General features: G+C 43.7%; 1 protein-coding gene across 1 annotated transcript in view; it reads left to right on the forward strand.

The window, feature by feature from the left end:
• The window catches only part of hcn4 (hyperpolarization activated cyclic nucleotide-gated potassium channel 4), a 74,909-nt gene that overhangs the window by 37,642 nt on the left and 20,553 nt on the right, over window positions 1–16,714 (forward strand). The window contains exon 4 of the mRNA XM_071894300.1: window positions 3,985–4,203. Within this exon, the coding sequence (XP_071750401.1) occupies window positions 3,985–4,203 (219 nt within the window). The remainder of the gene's footprint in view (window positions 1–3,984; window positions 4,204–16,714) is intronic.

Here is a 16,714-nt window from a genome sequence, read left to right on the forward strand (position 1 = left end):
CAAGTGGAAAGAGGTGCAAAATATAATAAGGCGCGCAAGGGCTTCATCAGCCCCAGGGCCAAATGGAGTCTCCTACCAGTTATATAAAAGCACCAGATGTGTTGAGATTCTTGTCAAAACTCATTAAGTTAGCAGGGAAGAAACAGTTTATTCCTAGATCATGGCGTTGAGCGCGAGGGAGTTTCAATCCCAAAGAGAAAGATTTGGCAAATACCAGTCAATTTCGGCCTATTTGCCTAGTTAATGTAGAAAGGAAGATTTTCTTTAGTGTAGTGGCGGAGAGGCTGTCAAGATACCTAGAAAGCAATAGCTTAATTGACACAACAGTACAAAAAGCTGGAATATTTAGAGCATACAAGCATGAGTTGGCACCAAATTCAATCAGCCAAATAGGAGAAGAGAGATCTCCATGTCGTATTTTTGGACCTTGCTAATGCTGTTGGCTCTGTCACACATAACTTATTGTGGGAGGCTTTTGATTTTTTCAGAGTTCCAATAATTAAAATCTAGTCAGGGCACATTTTCAAGATATTCATAGTTGCTTCACAACAGCAGAGTTTACTACAGCATGGCAGGATCTGGAGATAGGCATCTTGGGAGGGTGCACAATTTCCCCTCTAGCTTTCAACATGGCAATGGAGGTTATTATTAGGGCATCAGAATGGGTGGTAGGTGGGGAAAGACTGCAAGGAGGGCTGAGCCTCCCACCCACCAGGGCATATGTGGATGATATGATTACAACAGCACCTTGTACCAAAAGGTTGCTGAACAAATTAAAAGATAACCTAAATTGGGCTAGGATAAGTTAAGCTGAGTAAGACTAGGAGCATCTCAATTGTTAAGGGGAAAGTGGCAAACAAAAGGTTCTACATAGATGAGGAAGCAATTTCAACAGTTTTAGAGAAGCCTATCAAAAGCCTACAATAGGAAGGTGGCATGATGCGACCCTAAGGAGACAAGGCAGGAGCTGGCATTGAGGGCATAGAGAGGTCAGGACTACCAGGCAGGTTAAAGCTGTGGAGCCTACAGTTTGGTGTGTCCCCTCGACTAATGTGGCCCTTGACAGTATATGAGATACTTATTTCAGAGTTAGAGCAGTTAGAGAAGCTAACTAGTTCATATGTTGGGAAATGGCTCAGGCGTAGGGATACTGTAGGGCAGGTGCAGTGAGGACGGGGAGGACTAGGCTTAGGGCGACCTTTATGGGGTGAGGCAACTCAGGGAAAAGAAAGATGGTTGTAGCAACGCAATGCATATGCATTGATGCAATAAGTGTGATCGCGGCATTAGACATATCTTGTCAGGATTCAAGTTAGTCTGTCCCAAAGACGATACACCAGGCGACATAACCAGGTGCTGAAGTGCCTAGCAGCAGCAATTGAGAGCAGGCGAATAGAAATTAACTTGACAGCTGACAGGAAAGAAAGATAGAATTGGTTGTCTGTGAGGGAAAAAAGACTAGGGCCGCTACCATACTAATCATACTACATGTGCCATAGAGTTACATGCTGCATGTAGTGTGTATATTGGGTATCCCAATTCCAAACCTGGTCTAGGAGTAAAGATTTTCTGGGCTGGCATATTGTAGGCCAGCTAAGGGTGGGCAGAGATTGGCAAATGGCAGTAGATCTGGGGAAAAAGTTGATAATCCCACATCCCACACAAATAGTAAGTACTATCTTAAGGCTAGACTTGGTGTTGTGGTCAGAGACACAGGAAAATACTGAGTTGATAGCAGAGGTGGAGGAGTGGGGTTGGAAGCCTAGACTACACCCAGTGGAGGTTGGATGCTGAGGGTTCACTTTAAGGCTACTAGCTGAATTAGGCATTTGTGGGCGGAGCTTAAAGCAGACAGTGAAAAAAATGTCTGAAGCAGCAATGGCAGCCATTCAGTAGATCTGGCAAAGAAGGAATCACACTAACTGGGGGTACTCTTGAGTTTTGTAAGATTTGAACCATTTGTTTGATTGAAGCATGCTTGCTGGTGCCTTATGTTAGTGATGTGTTTATTGATATATTGATTTCTTTGGAGGTTGATGTGAAAAAGGGGCATTTTGGGCATCACGGCGCAGCATGTTAGCTGCCATATTGTTTTATTGTTAGGTAGCATGGTTGCTGGTATATTGATTCTTCAGAATGATGATATGTCAGCTTGTTAGCTTTTGGTTGTCTGTAGCATGTTAGCTGCCATATTGTTTGCAGGTAGCATGGTTGCTCTGGCTGTTTGCTAGTAGCATGGTTGCTGGTATATTTATTCTTTAGAGTGTTGATATGTTGGCTTGCTGATACACTTTGGTTTCTGAACTGCTGAGGGGGCCGCTGGTGGTTCCTGGACACCAGAAATCACTGTTGAGCGTTCTGGAGGTGTCGTAGGCCTAATTCGCTTCTGACATACCTCCACTCACACAATCAACCCTGTAACATTTAAGTGGCTAGTGAATGGTGCTGCCTGTCTGATGGTCCTGTAGGTTTATGACTGCATAGCCTGATGTCCAGATAGTCCCCATTTGTGGATTAGTTCATCATTCTTTTGACATCCGATTTGCTTCTGTATGAACGCTCACTTTGGATTATGGCACAAGGATTGTAACATCAAATCCTGTATTGGTAAATGCAATCTTTGGTGATACCATAAAAAATCTGAAAACTCTGTCTATATCTCAAATGTTTCAATACCAATCTCAGTGCCACTAGTAGGCTATATGGACTCATTTGCCAAACCTTGTCACAAAATGATAGATGATAGAAGATACAGTAGATGCAGGTTTGACTAGATTATATTTAGGCACCTCTTCTCACATTGTTACAGCAGAGTTTGTTTCCCTCACTTAGACAGAGGTTGCACTGGTTGTAATCTCACAAGTCAGATTTTAATATTACTGTATTATAATCCTGAATCGACTCAAAATCGAATGCATTGGCTGCATCTTCTGCTTGCTGCACCCGAATAGCAGCCCAGTGCATCTAGTGCTGCATAGACCCTGAGAAAACTACCATGTGAGGAAGAACTCACATACTGTAGTTGGTTTAAAATCCCATGTGAAGGATGCGGCCTCTCATTAACATCAAAATGGGGTTTGTTTTGTTTCACTCCGTAAACACCGGCTAATTAATTGCATTACTTAGAAGAATGATCCTCAATGTGACACAATAACAAATATATCTTTCTGAATTAATTCAAGCCTTGGGGGCAGTGTGTCTCAGTGATGGACAGCTCCTCATGTTGGCCGGCTCCTACTGCCAGGTAGACAAAGAGGTTGTTAGTATTGATACACTCAGCCATGGTTGGTTTGGTCCTGATTAGGATCATTAGAGGACACTCTTGTCTTCCTTTACAGTAGCTGTCCCATTATCTTGCTGGGTCATCGCTCCTTACCTTTTTAGGAGGCACTAATAACATTGCTATCTCTCAGGTTTTCCTGCTGTGGAAATGAGTTTGAAAGCAATTTGGACATGTCACCCCCAGGAGAGAGTTGATATTGATTCGCCATGAACTACCAACGGGATCTAAAGGAAAAGGGCAATTTATCTACAAACGAGAAAACTCACAGAGAAATCACATTTTTCTAAATAGCTGACCTACTTTCTGCCTCGCAAGCCTCTAGTGTCTCACGCTCCATCCGCCCATTCTCAGGACTCTGTTTTAGGCTCCTGCCCAAATGTCTGCTTGCTCCAAATGTTTGCATATTGAAAAGTGTGTGTTACTCTGCCAGTTGCTCTGCCCGAAGTGAGACAATCTGAAGAGGACATCTGCCATTGGTTTTCTCTCAAGTGATTGTGTGTGTGTGCATGTATGTGTGTGTGTTGTTTGAGTGCTCATTGACCTTTAATGTGCCACCAACACCCCTATCATGCTTGCGAGAGAGAGTGACAGATAGAGAGAGAGAGAGAGAGAGAGAGAGAGAGAGTGCCCCCCTGTAACCGAGTCATCCCCTTCGGTCATTCTAACTCGCCCCCATCTCTCCTCTCTCTTCCCTCGTCCAGAATGACACATGGGGACAGCAGTACTCCTACGCCCTTTTCAAAGCTATGAGCCACATGCTGTGTATCGGGTATGGCATGTACCCACCGGTGGGCATGACGGACGTGTGGCTGACCATCCTCAGCATGATTGTGGGCGCTACGTGCTACGCCATGTTTGTGGGCCACGCCACCGCGCTAATCCAGTCTCTAGACTCCTCGCGACGGCAGTACCAGGAGAAGGTGAGTCAAGCTGACTAGTTGCTGACGGCTGTATATCTGGATTTACTTAGAGGAGAGGACAATAGTGGATAGGATACATGTACCCCTTGTATCATTTGTTTAGCTTCAAAGTTTAAAAGCTTGATCCTTATGTTCATCCCAAAGTCAAAATTCTGTCATTATCTACACATCAGTTGAAATTTGTATGACCACCAAACACAGCAAGTTAGCCATCACGGTTTAGTCATCCCATCTTAGCTTTCTCCTAAACTAAAGTTAACAGGGTGTGTTTGATTACAGTTCCAAAAAAAAAAGTTCTCTAAATAACCACTGCAACATAATCCAAATGTTATGTGGCCAAACAATTGCACTGTGAGTCTAGAATGCCTGACAGACATTTTAGACTACCTCATTACCTCATTATGTACTGTAGCATCATTCTAGGTAGAGGAAACTAGAGGTAACTTCTTCTTGTGTAGTGTTGCAACCAAAACCAGGAGATGGGCTAATTGAATTAAACGTTCACAACTGTCCAGCTAATAGAAGGGGGTTGCATGCTAGCATAGATGGCACTATCCTCCAACACACGCTGAGTTTCAAGCCCTGAAAATGAGGGCAGATTGAGGCAGGTGTCCACCTCCTCTCACCTCCTGCTTACTGAAATCCTGTGCTTGGCTGGGTTGTGCCGGGCTGCTTTGCTGTGGGACTGTGCGTATGGGGACTGGAGCCGCAGCCTCCCCAGTTCAGGGAAAGGAAAGCCCTGGCAGCTGGCTGTGAAGGCCAAGCCCTGCTCCATAGTGCCTGGCCCTCAGTGGGCCCAGCGTGGGCGATAATGAGCCGAGCTGCTAGGCTGCCACATGGCCCACCGTCTGTACTGAGGGGGAGATAGGAGAGGAGGACCTCCAGGGAAGGGAGGCAGAGGCTCGGGAGACCCCGCCCCATGAATAGGTGGAGAGAGAGAGAGAGAGAGAGAGAGAGAGAGAGAGAGAGAGAGAGAGAGAGAGAGAGAGAAAAAGCGACAGACATACAGGCAGAAGAACAGATAAGCAAACAGCCAGAGTGTGAATTGTTACGTAATGGGTGTGTGTTCTGCATGTGTGTGTCTGTGTCGGTACCACTTCGTAAAGAGGAAGGATGCACCGGAAAAATTAAGGTACACTTCACAACCCTGGGAGGGGGGGTAACAGGGGGGTTAGACGTCCACCAGATGTAGCCATTCTCAACAGCAAAAAAGTGAAAATGAATGGAAAAAAAACAGTACACAAGTGGGTACATGACTAATGCTGCTGATCTGAGTAGCTGTTCAATGAGAGGGGAGCAGACCAACTCCCGGCTGAGTCTCGTCTGCTGCCCTGCTTTAAGAGACGCAGCGCTGCCAAGTAGGCTGAACAGCTGGCCTGCCTCAGCACCCGTCAGCATGTGGTACCGCAGCCATTTGCTGCCATCCCCGGGATCACCCCCCTAAGGCGCCTTAAGAATCCCCCAGCCAGCCAGAAAGGCTCCCCTGTTCTCCCCCAGCCTCCCTCAGTGCCTGCCTGAGGAAAGGTTATTACTGCAGATTGCAATTAATTTTTAAGAGTGTGGATTCTCTCATTTATCTTTCCGCATGCCTGAGTGATAAGACGCTCTCTGGGTGCATTGTCACTGCCGTGCTCATCTGGCTGTGGGAGCAAGATAGTAGTCATTTCCACTATACCACCCACTCCTCCCCTCTTCTATTGCTCTTATCAAGGTTAGTTCCCCTCAAAGACACAGACCTTTTGTCGTTAGCCCTCGCGTCAGTATTGTGTGACAGTGGGATCTGCCTCCTGGAGATTTCGCTCTGCCTTTCCGTGTTAGGCTAATACCATAATCCGCACACACACACACACAAGAAGTGGACAATCCATTGGTCAATCCCTGGAGCTTTGGGAAGGCAGGTGGCTGTTTTCAGCTGGCCAGTGGGCCGTCATGAAGGGGACAGCTGTTCCTATCTCCAGGGACCCAGCCTGGGGAGAAATCAGCTGACTGAGCCACCACGGCCGCCGCAGCCAATGGCCGACCTGCCAAGTCATCACACAGACCCGTCTGGCCTATCAGGGGCTGGGATTGGGGGATGAGAGTGATTCTATGATGTCTCATTAGTGAGAGTATGGTGTGGTACTTTTCTATCTTAAAGAGTCGCATGTCTTTGAGGAAGCAGGCTAAGATGTGATGGATGGGCATCTGTACTATGCAGGCTTAATGTCAATAGACACTTGTTCAGTGTGAGGAGTGTAAAATGACAGAAATTAGGTAAATTTAGGCTACCCTCCCCATAGATGACTGCAAATAACAGGCTTTCTGCTGGCCTGTCAGTACGTTGTTATAATACTTTGTTCTCAAATCCAGAGTGGGACGGTAACTGAGTGGTAGTAAGGGAACCAAATCCTTAGATTACGGGTGTCCCGATCACACACCATGTCCTGTATCTCTCAATGCCGTGTGCTGAGAAAAATTAATGGTGCATTTAGGCTCTCAGCAGTAAAACATGATGTGGTGTTTCAGAGCACCAACAAGTGCTTTGAAAAATCAAATCAAAATACTTTTCAGGACTTAAAATCGGAGATGTTTTTCCTTCTTAGGTGTCTACATATTATATTACAGTTGATGAACCAACATTGAACTCACAAACTCTCAGTCTCAGGGTGGGTACTTAAACCACATAGGGTTAGGGTTAGGGATACAGAAATGCACAACATGGTAACTGTAATCCATTACAGTCAAAAAACAAAAAAAAACATGTTACTCAGATTACAGATACTGTTGAAAAATGGGTCACTACTTGCTGAGTTATTAAAATAACATGCAAACAAATGGCATTTGAATTGTGACATTATACACACTAATATCATTTCACACATCTTGAAATAATGTTTGCACATGATAATAATAACGCCATTCAGTTTAGAGCCTATAAATCAGCATCTATTGTTTAACTCCACAGTTCTTTGATTTGACAAACTAACTGAAAGTAATCCTATTACTTTACTGACTGGGAGCATTCTGGTTGATTAAATGATAATTCTAGCCAGGTAATCTGTGCTGGATTAATTGTTGAAAGTAACCTACCCAGCACTGTGCACAGTTTATTTGCACATACAAATTGTATGATATAAATGATACAAACAATATGCTATAAATGATATATGTGTTAAAACTAAAAATGAGAGAAGAAATACAAACATCAGATGATTCAAAGAAACCCAAAGGAATATACAGCAGCTGAGTTGGGCAATATAAACCAAACTTCAAAACTCAACACATGGGAGAGCGGAGCAAAAAAACTTGAAATGCATCAATGACATGGAAGAGAGAGAAAATAAGTAGTGGCATTGTTTGCTGCTTTTTAGGTCATACAATTCACTTGAGGCTTTTTTGATGAGATAAACAAGAAACAAAATGGAAAGATGTAACTAAATCCATGAGAAAGATTCATATCCATGGAAGAATTACTATATGGAAGTTCTAGACTGCAATAACCTTGGCACACCTCATTGTGAACCATTCAAGCAAAATCATGTCTTTAGCCTTGTGTGAAGTTGTGACATTCACATTTTTCTCTAAATAAGACAACATACATTATTCAGATGGTATAACTGAACTCCTTCAAATGATGAATAAAAAAATGTCATTTTATGGAAACAATGTCTTTTGGTTTTTGTTTTGTTTTTAATTGTCGGCCCACTATAATACCCTCATTAAATTTTCTAAACACTACTTTGGATACACGAAAGTCTTGATTTATTCAGCAATTATTTATTCAGCATGTTTGATGCTTTGGAGAGCTGCAGTGTAGTTTTAAATAACTTTTAGTGCATCAACACTCGTAAATGTGTTTACCCACAGCTCTGCCGCAAACAGTAGCACTCAACTTGGTTGCACTGCCTTTGTTGGTTTCAAAACATCACCGCAGTGTTTGGGGACACTCTCTTTTAATACTTAATTTGCCATGCTGACTCAACACAAGCATAGCTGATGTTGCTGATTACAGACCGTGAAATATGAAGAATTAGACAATTTGGCCCGTTAGCAAATGCTGGAAATGCCACTAGTCTTTCTTAATGGCTGTTGGCAATCTGAAATGGCTCTTTGTAGTTTGCAGTTTGGAGTTTTGGGGTTTAGAAGTGGCAGCCAAATATGCCCGTGTTGATGTTCCAGAGATGCTGTCAGCAAGACAACAAAACTCCAACTCGATGTTTCATTTGCATACAGCACCAGTCTGTGAAGTAGCATGCCCAGTTACTTGTTTAACTGCATGCAGCCTCTATCCAGACCCACAAATCGCTCAGTCTTGTTTTCACAATCATTCTTGTTGCACAATAATCACAAAATTCAAACGTGGCTAACAAGTGTGAAATTGTGAGACTGAGAAACAAGTGAGACATTAGTGAAAATGAATATTGGCAATCAAAAACAAAACTGTATGGGAGTGGGTGCAGGCTACCAGCTGTACTGTACTGTGTGTATCTACTGTATATGCGGTTGCGTTATGTTTGACATGGGCCGGCCAGTAAGTAAACACCCAGTGGGGACAACACAAACTCTACAGACAGACAGACCAGGGGTTCTCAGTTCAGCTAGTTAGTGAAAGGACAGAGGAGCAAAAGCAGATCGGTGCTGAGCCAAGCAGCAACATGCCACATTTATCTGCCTATTTAACCGCTCCATGCTGGTTTTGATGTGACACAAGCCCTGGCGTCCATTCGCTGTAAATGAGCTGTAAAAGGTAAAGCATGAGCTCTCATACACAGGGCTGCATGGGAGAGATGAGAGGCCATCTGTCCCATTGGCATGCCGACAGTGTGGAGGTGACGTCCAGGTGACATTCGAATTTAGACGGGAAACAGTCAGTCAAACCCCTCCGGGGGATGAAGACGGAGGGAACCGGTCTATGAAGAAAGCTCAGAACTGTGCCGACGGAGAAGAGGAAAGGGGAAAAAAAACAAAAAAACCTTTGCTCTGCTCTCAAAGACGGCGAAAATTATCATCAGAAAGCCTGGGTATAATCTGTTCTGAATAGAGAATTCTATTACAATGTGGCGCCATGTGATAAATGCCTGGGCTGTCAGAAGCTAGCAAGCGGACTTAAATGAGCTCTTAAATAGGAATCAGGCAGGCTGTTAACTGTTACACAAAGTAAAGAGCCCGGCAATCACGCTAAATACCAGGGTTTGAACTGTGGCACCCACTGAGATGAAAGATAGCTTTAGATTCATTTTCACTCCTCTAAAAACATATGCCCGTTGCCAGTCTTGTGCTCAGTTTAAACAGAGCCAGTGGAAGCAGAATAATAATGGCTTTGCACCATTTTCTACCTGTTTTTCTGCCTGTAGCTATTAATTCTACTTCAAAAACATATGTAATACTACAGAACAGAGTAAGAGTCAGTATCTCAGTTTCGTGGCACTGTGAATTTTTGGATTTGTGTCAGGCGTGTGATGCTCGTATCCCTGAAGGGGTCACACTCTGCATCCCTCTCTCACTAACACTCCCTCACTGCAGAGGGACTCCGGTGCTTGAGATCGTGTCTGGGCCCTAGAGGTGGAGGGGAACTAGTTAATGAGTGATAATGATTTTTCAAGTAGTGCTACCTATTGGGTTATTGTTATTTTATCTCTGTACTGTAACTTCTAGTTGGGTCATTTTTTTTCTTTTTAGATGAGTAGTGAGTACAATAAGATCTGGGATTTACAGTCAGTCCTTATGGACTTCCATAATTGATAATTTGTAATAAGGAACCATTCTTAAACTTTGGAAGAATTTCAGGGCCATGATGAAATGGGTAATCCATCAATGTAACATGCATTTATCAATGCACTTCACCCCCCATAATTTATCAGAATCATAGTTTACTATAAATCTCTTCACATGAGCAAAAAAGGAACCATTCTAAAGCCTGGGAAGAAATGATTTATAAGAACCATACCAAAGTTGGTAATCTATTAATGGAACATGCACAAAGTCTTAATGATTTCCATCTGAAAAGTGTCTTAGTACTGGAGCTATTTTTTCGTAATCTGCTCTTTTTCTTTTACTTCAATCATTTTTTATACCAGTGCTCTAACTGATATAGCAGGAGTAAAATACTTAGGCTCTGCTACACTACAGCATGAGACCGTGTGAGCTGGAAAAGGGTTAGGCATCTGCCAATTTCCCCCAAGGATTCCTCCTTCTCGTCTCAGGCATGTTGAGGCCCATTATCACACAAAGAGAATTACATCTCTCCAGATTGGGGGCACAGGCTGGCTGCACATGTGACTGTGCATATGCCTGCCAGCCCAGCTCTCTGTAAGCCTCTGCTTATCTATTAGCATGGCCCTCTGCAGTAGAAATATATACATAGAGACGAGGACGGGGACAGCAAACAAAAGAGATAATCTCATAGAATTGTAGGTGACTTGTGATCCATTTTGTCTGAGCGGCCAGGTGGAAGCTCTCTGATCCACTGGAGAATTTTCGCTCTTCAGTTTTCTCAGCAGCCTATGTTACTCTTCAAGCTGGGATAATTGAGGGATATCTATAATTCTGTTTGTTAAAATGGACGTCTGCTGAATAAAGTAAAGCATGAGAGCTCAGACTTTCTCTGAGTTAAAATGAGGATAGCCCAACTGTCTTGACCACAAATGCTTCCCACTCTAAGAACGTCGATGTGGCATCATCCATGTCATTTGCTCTACCACACATTTTCTCACAGTCACTGATCTTTAAATGAGCTAAATGACAAAATGGCGTTCACCACGTGAATTTCCCCTCTTCGCATATCTGCATTGCATTTTTGCAGCCCAGAAAGCATGGCTCTTAACTGGGCCCCATACCATAATCCCTGAATCAATTTGAGGAAACCGTTGTTCAGTAACAAGACATACACACCACTGCACATATAGGACGCGGAAGCCAGGGGGCGGGGAGATGATCACCATGGCAATATGGCCGCACCAACACCAGTTTTATGATGTGTGTTTGTTTTTTTCCTTGCTCTCTCCTCCTGAATGTTCCAGCAGGTAGTTGGTGATGAAAGCAGGGATGCCCAGGAGGGACTTATATATAAGTAGCGTGTTGTGACATGCCGGCCCCAAATGGCTTTAGAGGGAAATGGCAGCAGGGGTGCTGCTGCCCCTCCCCACTAAATCTCTAATTAACACTTGGCAATTAAACATGGCTCCTTGGGGTATAGTTAATGGGAGGCCCAAAGCTGATTATTCGTGGGTGAACAGGCTCCAGAGACCTTTTGTTCCCCCACTTCAATCCCCCAATCAAAACCTTCAGAATTAAATAGTCATCAGAGGGCGACGATGTTTGCACTCGATAGAGCGGTCCCTTTCTCTTTAAGACAGAGTAAGAGCAAATAACGCCACTGTCAGAGAAAAACCACGCAACAGGCAGTTTTTGTGTTTAAATTTTTCTCATTTGAAATGACTGTTTACCCAGTCGTCTATGTGTTGATTAACTTCTGTGACCCCTTGGGTTCTCACAACCTGTTAAAAACCCCTTGTATGAATTCAAGAAAACATGGACTTCAGTGAGGATATAGGCATTCCTTTCTTCATTCCTGAAAAACACACTTTTTTGCAGATATGTGGTTTTCGTCCGACAGTAGCAATAACTTAGGGTGGCGCCGGGGCGAGAGTAAGTCAAGAGTTCCCAATACAATCAAGCCAAGGACACAGCTGTCGACAAGTTGAGGAGCTTAAGGCTGATTCTGCCGTACAGTGAGAGCCGTTCTCATTAGTCGGGGCCTGACTGATGACGTTAATCTGAACCCTGTTAAATTCCCCTTTCCTCCCTCTCTGCCACACAACTTTTACTACTGAGTCAAGGCTGTTGACGTGCCCCTAAGGTACTCCTTGAAATACTCACTGTTTGATTGTACATTTTACACTCAGTGTGCAACCACAGTATGAAATAACATCATGGAAAAGAGTATGATGCTGTGTCACACAGTATACTGCTGTGAGGAGGACTTAACCTCGGCTGACAGAATATCAACATAATAAGGAAGTAATTTTATGGAGTTTCTATGGCATTTTTAGGGAGTTATTTTATCCTGTTGGATAGGCTATCTCACTATGACACTGCTTATTACAGTATAGAGACGGTGTCAACGCACTTTAGACAAATGAACTAAATTATTTCAGCAGTGGATACTACTTTTTAATTAACTAGTCCTTTGGGTCATTCCCAAGACTGTTGGAGTGCTTGGAATTTATAAGCACTCAAATGTTTAGTACTCTTCAATATGGAAGAAGTTATTTCAGAGTTGTGTGATGTAATGAAGAAATGGAGCCTGCACGTTTTACTCTATTTCCAGGCACTATCCATTTATTAAAAATGAATTAAATGAAAGTGATGTTGTGAACCTGCATTACGCTTGATATTGGGATGTATGTGCTTTTATGTTGTTCTACTTAAAATTTAGAAAATAGGTGGCAGGGTGAGTAAGAGAGGTTAGAGAGACTGTTCCATCTCCTCAACAGCCAGTGTGTCTGTCAACATTAATGTATCTTGCTCTCTCATTGTAAGGTGCTCTCAAAAAAGTAAAAAAAGATGAATGTAAGTATGTAAAATAGATAACTGCAGTGGATTGGAACGTATTTTACTAGCTATTCCCAAGCCTAGTCCCTCTAGGCACTCTCAAGCCAAACTGAAAATGTATTCACTGTAAAGCTTTTCCAGACTTTAAGTGAAACCATGAAAAAAAGCCTGATGCTGTGTCACAGGGCTACAGTATATAAGTGGCCCTGCTACGGTGAGCAGGACTTACCCTCGGCTGGTGGAATGTGGAGACACTAAGACATGCAGGAGTCATTTTAGGAGAACCATCCTGCTTCACAGGCTGCCTCACCATGACACAATGCTTACTACAGTATACAGACTGCTGCCAGTGAGCGCCGCTGACAGTCCTGAATTCAATGGTATTCAGACCGACCGCTCCTGTGACAAAGGAGTGAATGTTACCAATTGAAATTTCACACAAGACTGAAGTCGTCCCCCAACACATACAGACCAATCACAACCAAAAAAGTGGAAAATACCCTATAATGTGGTTTGTTAATTTCTATGTTGCCTATTTGTGCACTCTGTGAATGGTTGTGTACTGTGGGTGCAAATATTCAAGGCTTCAATTAGCCTGGTATGTAACCCAAACCTTTTGCCCATGGAAAGCAAGGTTGGAGAGAAGGAGAGACAGAAGAGTGGAGAAAAATAAATGTTTAGAAAGTATAATTAAGTGGCTGACATCTCTTTTGGGAAATGAATTATTCATGTTTTATTTGGTGAAAAATTTGCATCCGCTCCGAGAGCGAGAGAGTCGCGCGAGAGCGGAGGGAATTGGGGGGAAAAATTAAAACGCGTGATAAAAGAGAAGGAGAGACGGAGAGAAAAGAAGGTAAAGGACGAATGGGAAACGGAGACAGACCACAGAATGGCCATATGGAGAAAAATCAAAAGTGAGAAGAGAGAGGGAGAGGATTTGTGAAATAAAATGGCATTAAGCACTGTAGATGCGGCTCTGTCTAGCTTAGTGGGCAGAGCATGCCAAGACTGGGGGCTCCAACTAGGGCTACCCATAAAAAAAATGCCCTCATGGTGCTGTAATGTGCTTTGGATAAATGCGTCCACCAAATGTTATGTTAGATCTGAATCCAAGTGTGGAGAGAGTTGACTGATAGGGCCAGTGGATCCAGCTCTTTAAACTGTAAAAGCACTTAGACAAACCTTTAAGGATTCTTCAGATTGCAACCTTAGGGGAACTCCAGAAGGCTCCTTGAAGAACCTCTTCCTAAAAAAAAAAACCCTGACGGTAATCTCATGAATCTTTTCATATGGGGGTTCTTCAAGGCCCTCTTTTACAGATATTTTCTTTTATGGTGAAATCCCACGGTGCTTATTGGCTGCTCTTGGATCTCAGAAGAGCCCCCTGCAGCCCGAACCCGCTAGTTTCTCGAGTGCAGCGAGAGAGGCCGGTGCTGCTCCATGATGGAGGCATGATTACCTCCTTAATGCTGACTATGATTTGATTTAGCCAAGTAGCGTAGGAGCAGGAGAGCAGGGATCTTCCTGGTGGCAGTGTGATGGGGGGGCTGTGCAGCTATAAGATAATTTCCTGTCACAGGGGGTGTTATCAGCCCATCACAGCGTCAGCAGAGCGCCGTCCCCCCGCGGTCTGTCTCTTCCCATCCCCGTCAGCTCCTCCTCCGAGGCTCAGCACTGATTAGTAAATGAGAAACGCCTTTGAGTGAGACACTGGGCTGTGTGCTACAGTAGTATTCATCACAATGTAACAGCAATAGGGCATTATCTCCTGTTTGTTCACTTGACTAATGCCCTTTCATGCCGGGAGAATCAAATTGTAATGCGCCACAAAGCCGAGGATAAATGGATGTTTTTGACGATGACAGAGGGTTTTTTTTTTTTTTATGAATGTGAAAAAAAAGGTTCGGAGACATTCTGAAGGAGATGCAAATCCTTGTCTTTGAAACAGAGCACCATGCTGTGGCATGTCTAATGCAGGAGACGTAAAGACATTAGAAGAGATGGGGAATGTGGGTTACACCTGTCATCTTCACCCTGGCATCACACACACAGACGAGCCATGCTCGCCGCATGACTCACCACACTCGCCAGCCAATGGGACTGCAGCTGGAGACGGCTGGGACTGTTTTCTGGAGCTCTCCGTCTCTTGGAGGAGAAGAACAATAGCTCTTCTCTGTGGAAGGATTCGGGTTCATCATCAGATCAGTAAATGCTCAATTTCATGCCAAGGGATTTCGTCTTGACAAGATCAAACCCTTGGCCCATGGCAGGACTCATAGTTCTCCCCACAAGTGCACAGGGACTGGATATCTAAGAGTTTTCCCTCTCTCTTATACTTCCTTGAGCAATTATTTATTTTTGCACTGCACTTACAGAACATCAATACATATAATTTGTCAAATATTTCATTTGGCATCCCTGACAGCTTAACTGAATAATTTTGTTCAAAAAAGTTATCAAATAAACAGTTTCTTAAAAGTTAGCCATATACAAATATCAGCATATGTCATGTGATAATGATGTCACTCCTAAGCGACAAGAGGTGAATGTAGCTGGGACAGACCTGCATGCAATAGTAAAGTGGAACAGAGAGCTTTCCACTGTGTGATGTACTGAATCCTGAAGCCAGGATCACAGTTAATCTGGATCTGCATTCATGATCCTGGAAACTACTGTATACAAGGATCCCATGGCTCAAACATGTTGAGGTGAAGCTGATGTGATAGACATGGTTAACGATTGTAGAATTACAACATGCAGTTTTTCCGTTGCACCTTTGATTCACTGAGGAAATGTTTTCATCACGATAAATCCACAATTAGAAAGAAAAGCGAGGAAAAACATTTGTTTTTAATGCATAAACATTGTATAAAGCCAACGTATTGTATAAAGCCAACGTATGCAACATCTGCAATGGAATGATGCAGTGGTTACAGATTCTCTCATTTGAAATCAGTGAACTTCCATTGTAGCAACGCAAACAAAAACGACAGCAACAACAATCAACGCATTAAATTGACCATTACATCATTTGAAAAATAGCAGGAGACCACAGTGGATCTCGTGAGCAGAAAAATGATCTACACTAGTTTTCAATATATCAATACAAATGAATCTTGTCTTTGCATTGTACCACAGTTCTTGTGCTCAGTGCCTTACTTTTGTTTTTTGACAAATCATTATAATTCAGCTGGTCTGCCCTTAAACTCAAGTATTTTGTAGCAATGTGTGTGTGTGTGTGTGTGTGTGTGTGTGTGTGTGTGTGTGTGTGCATGTGTGTGTGTGTGTGTTACATCCTTGCTCTTGCAAATGTATACACACACTTGAGGGCTAATCAGTATTTGTGCATGTGTGCGCGCATATGTTTGCCCACTCTTGCCCGTGTGCCTGTAATCACGCAATGGCGGCGCATTAAAAAGCAGCATTAGGAGCCGGGGCATGCGGCAGTTTGTAGGTGAGCGGTCACAGTCGAGGGAGCTGCATCATCGACATGCACAGACTGACACACTGACTCCAGACTGTTCCCTCTGCCTGTGAAGGAAGGCAAACAGGGTTGGACTCAGAGGGCTGCGCTCAAACACAGATGGACGGACAGCCGTTTAAATTTGGAGAAGAGGAGTGGAGGAGAGAAGAGAGAACACTGTAGACCTGCATTATCTCTCATAGAAGGCCGTGTCTTATTATGAGAGGGTGAAAGAGAGGGATTAAAGGAGGATTACAAACATAGCAGGATGTGTGTTTGCATGTGTGTGTATATAGGTGGGTTAGTGCACGGGTGGAAGAGAGAGAGAGGGAGAGAGTTGTTGCTCTTCCATGAGCAGCCGTTATTTGATTACCTCGCTGCCCCCCCGCCACCTCCACTAGCTTGGCATGCGTCAGCAGCGACGGTCGCTCACGTTGAGTGACCTGCTCCAAGTGGTCTGGCCCTGCGATGTGCCTTATATTTCTGCTCAGGCGCTGCTGTGGGCACCTCATCACA

Source organism: Centroberyx gerrardi, chromosome 1, assembly GCF_048128805.1.
Source record: "Centroberyx gerrardi isolate f3 chromosome 1, fCenGer3.hap1.cur.20231027, whole genome shotgun sequence".
In the NCBI taxonomy this organism is placed as follows: domain Eukaryota; kingdom Metazoa; phylum Chordata; class Actinopteri; order Beryciformes; family Berycidae; genus Centroberyx; species Centroberyx gerrardi.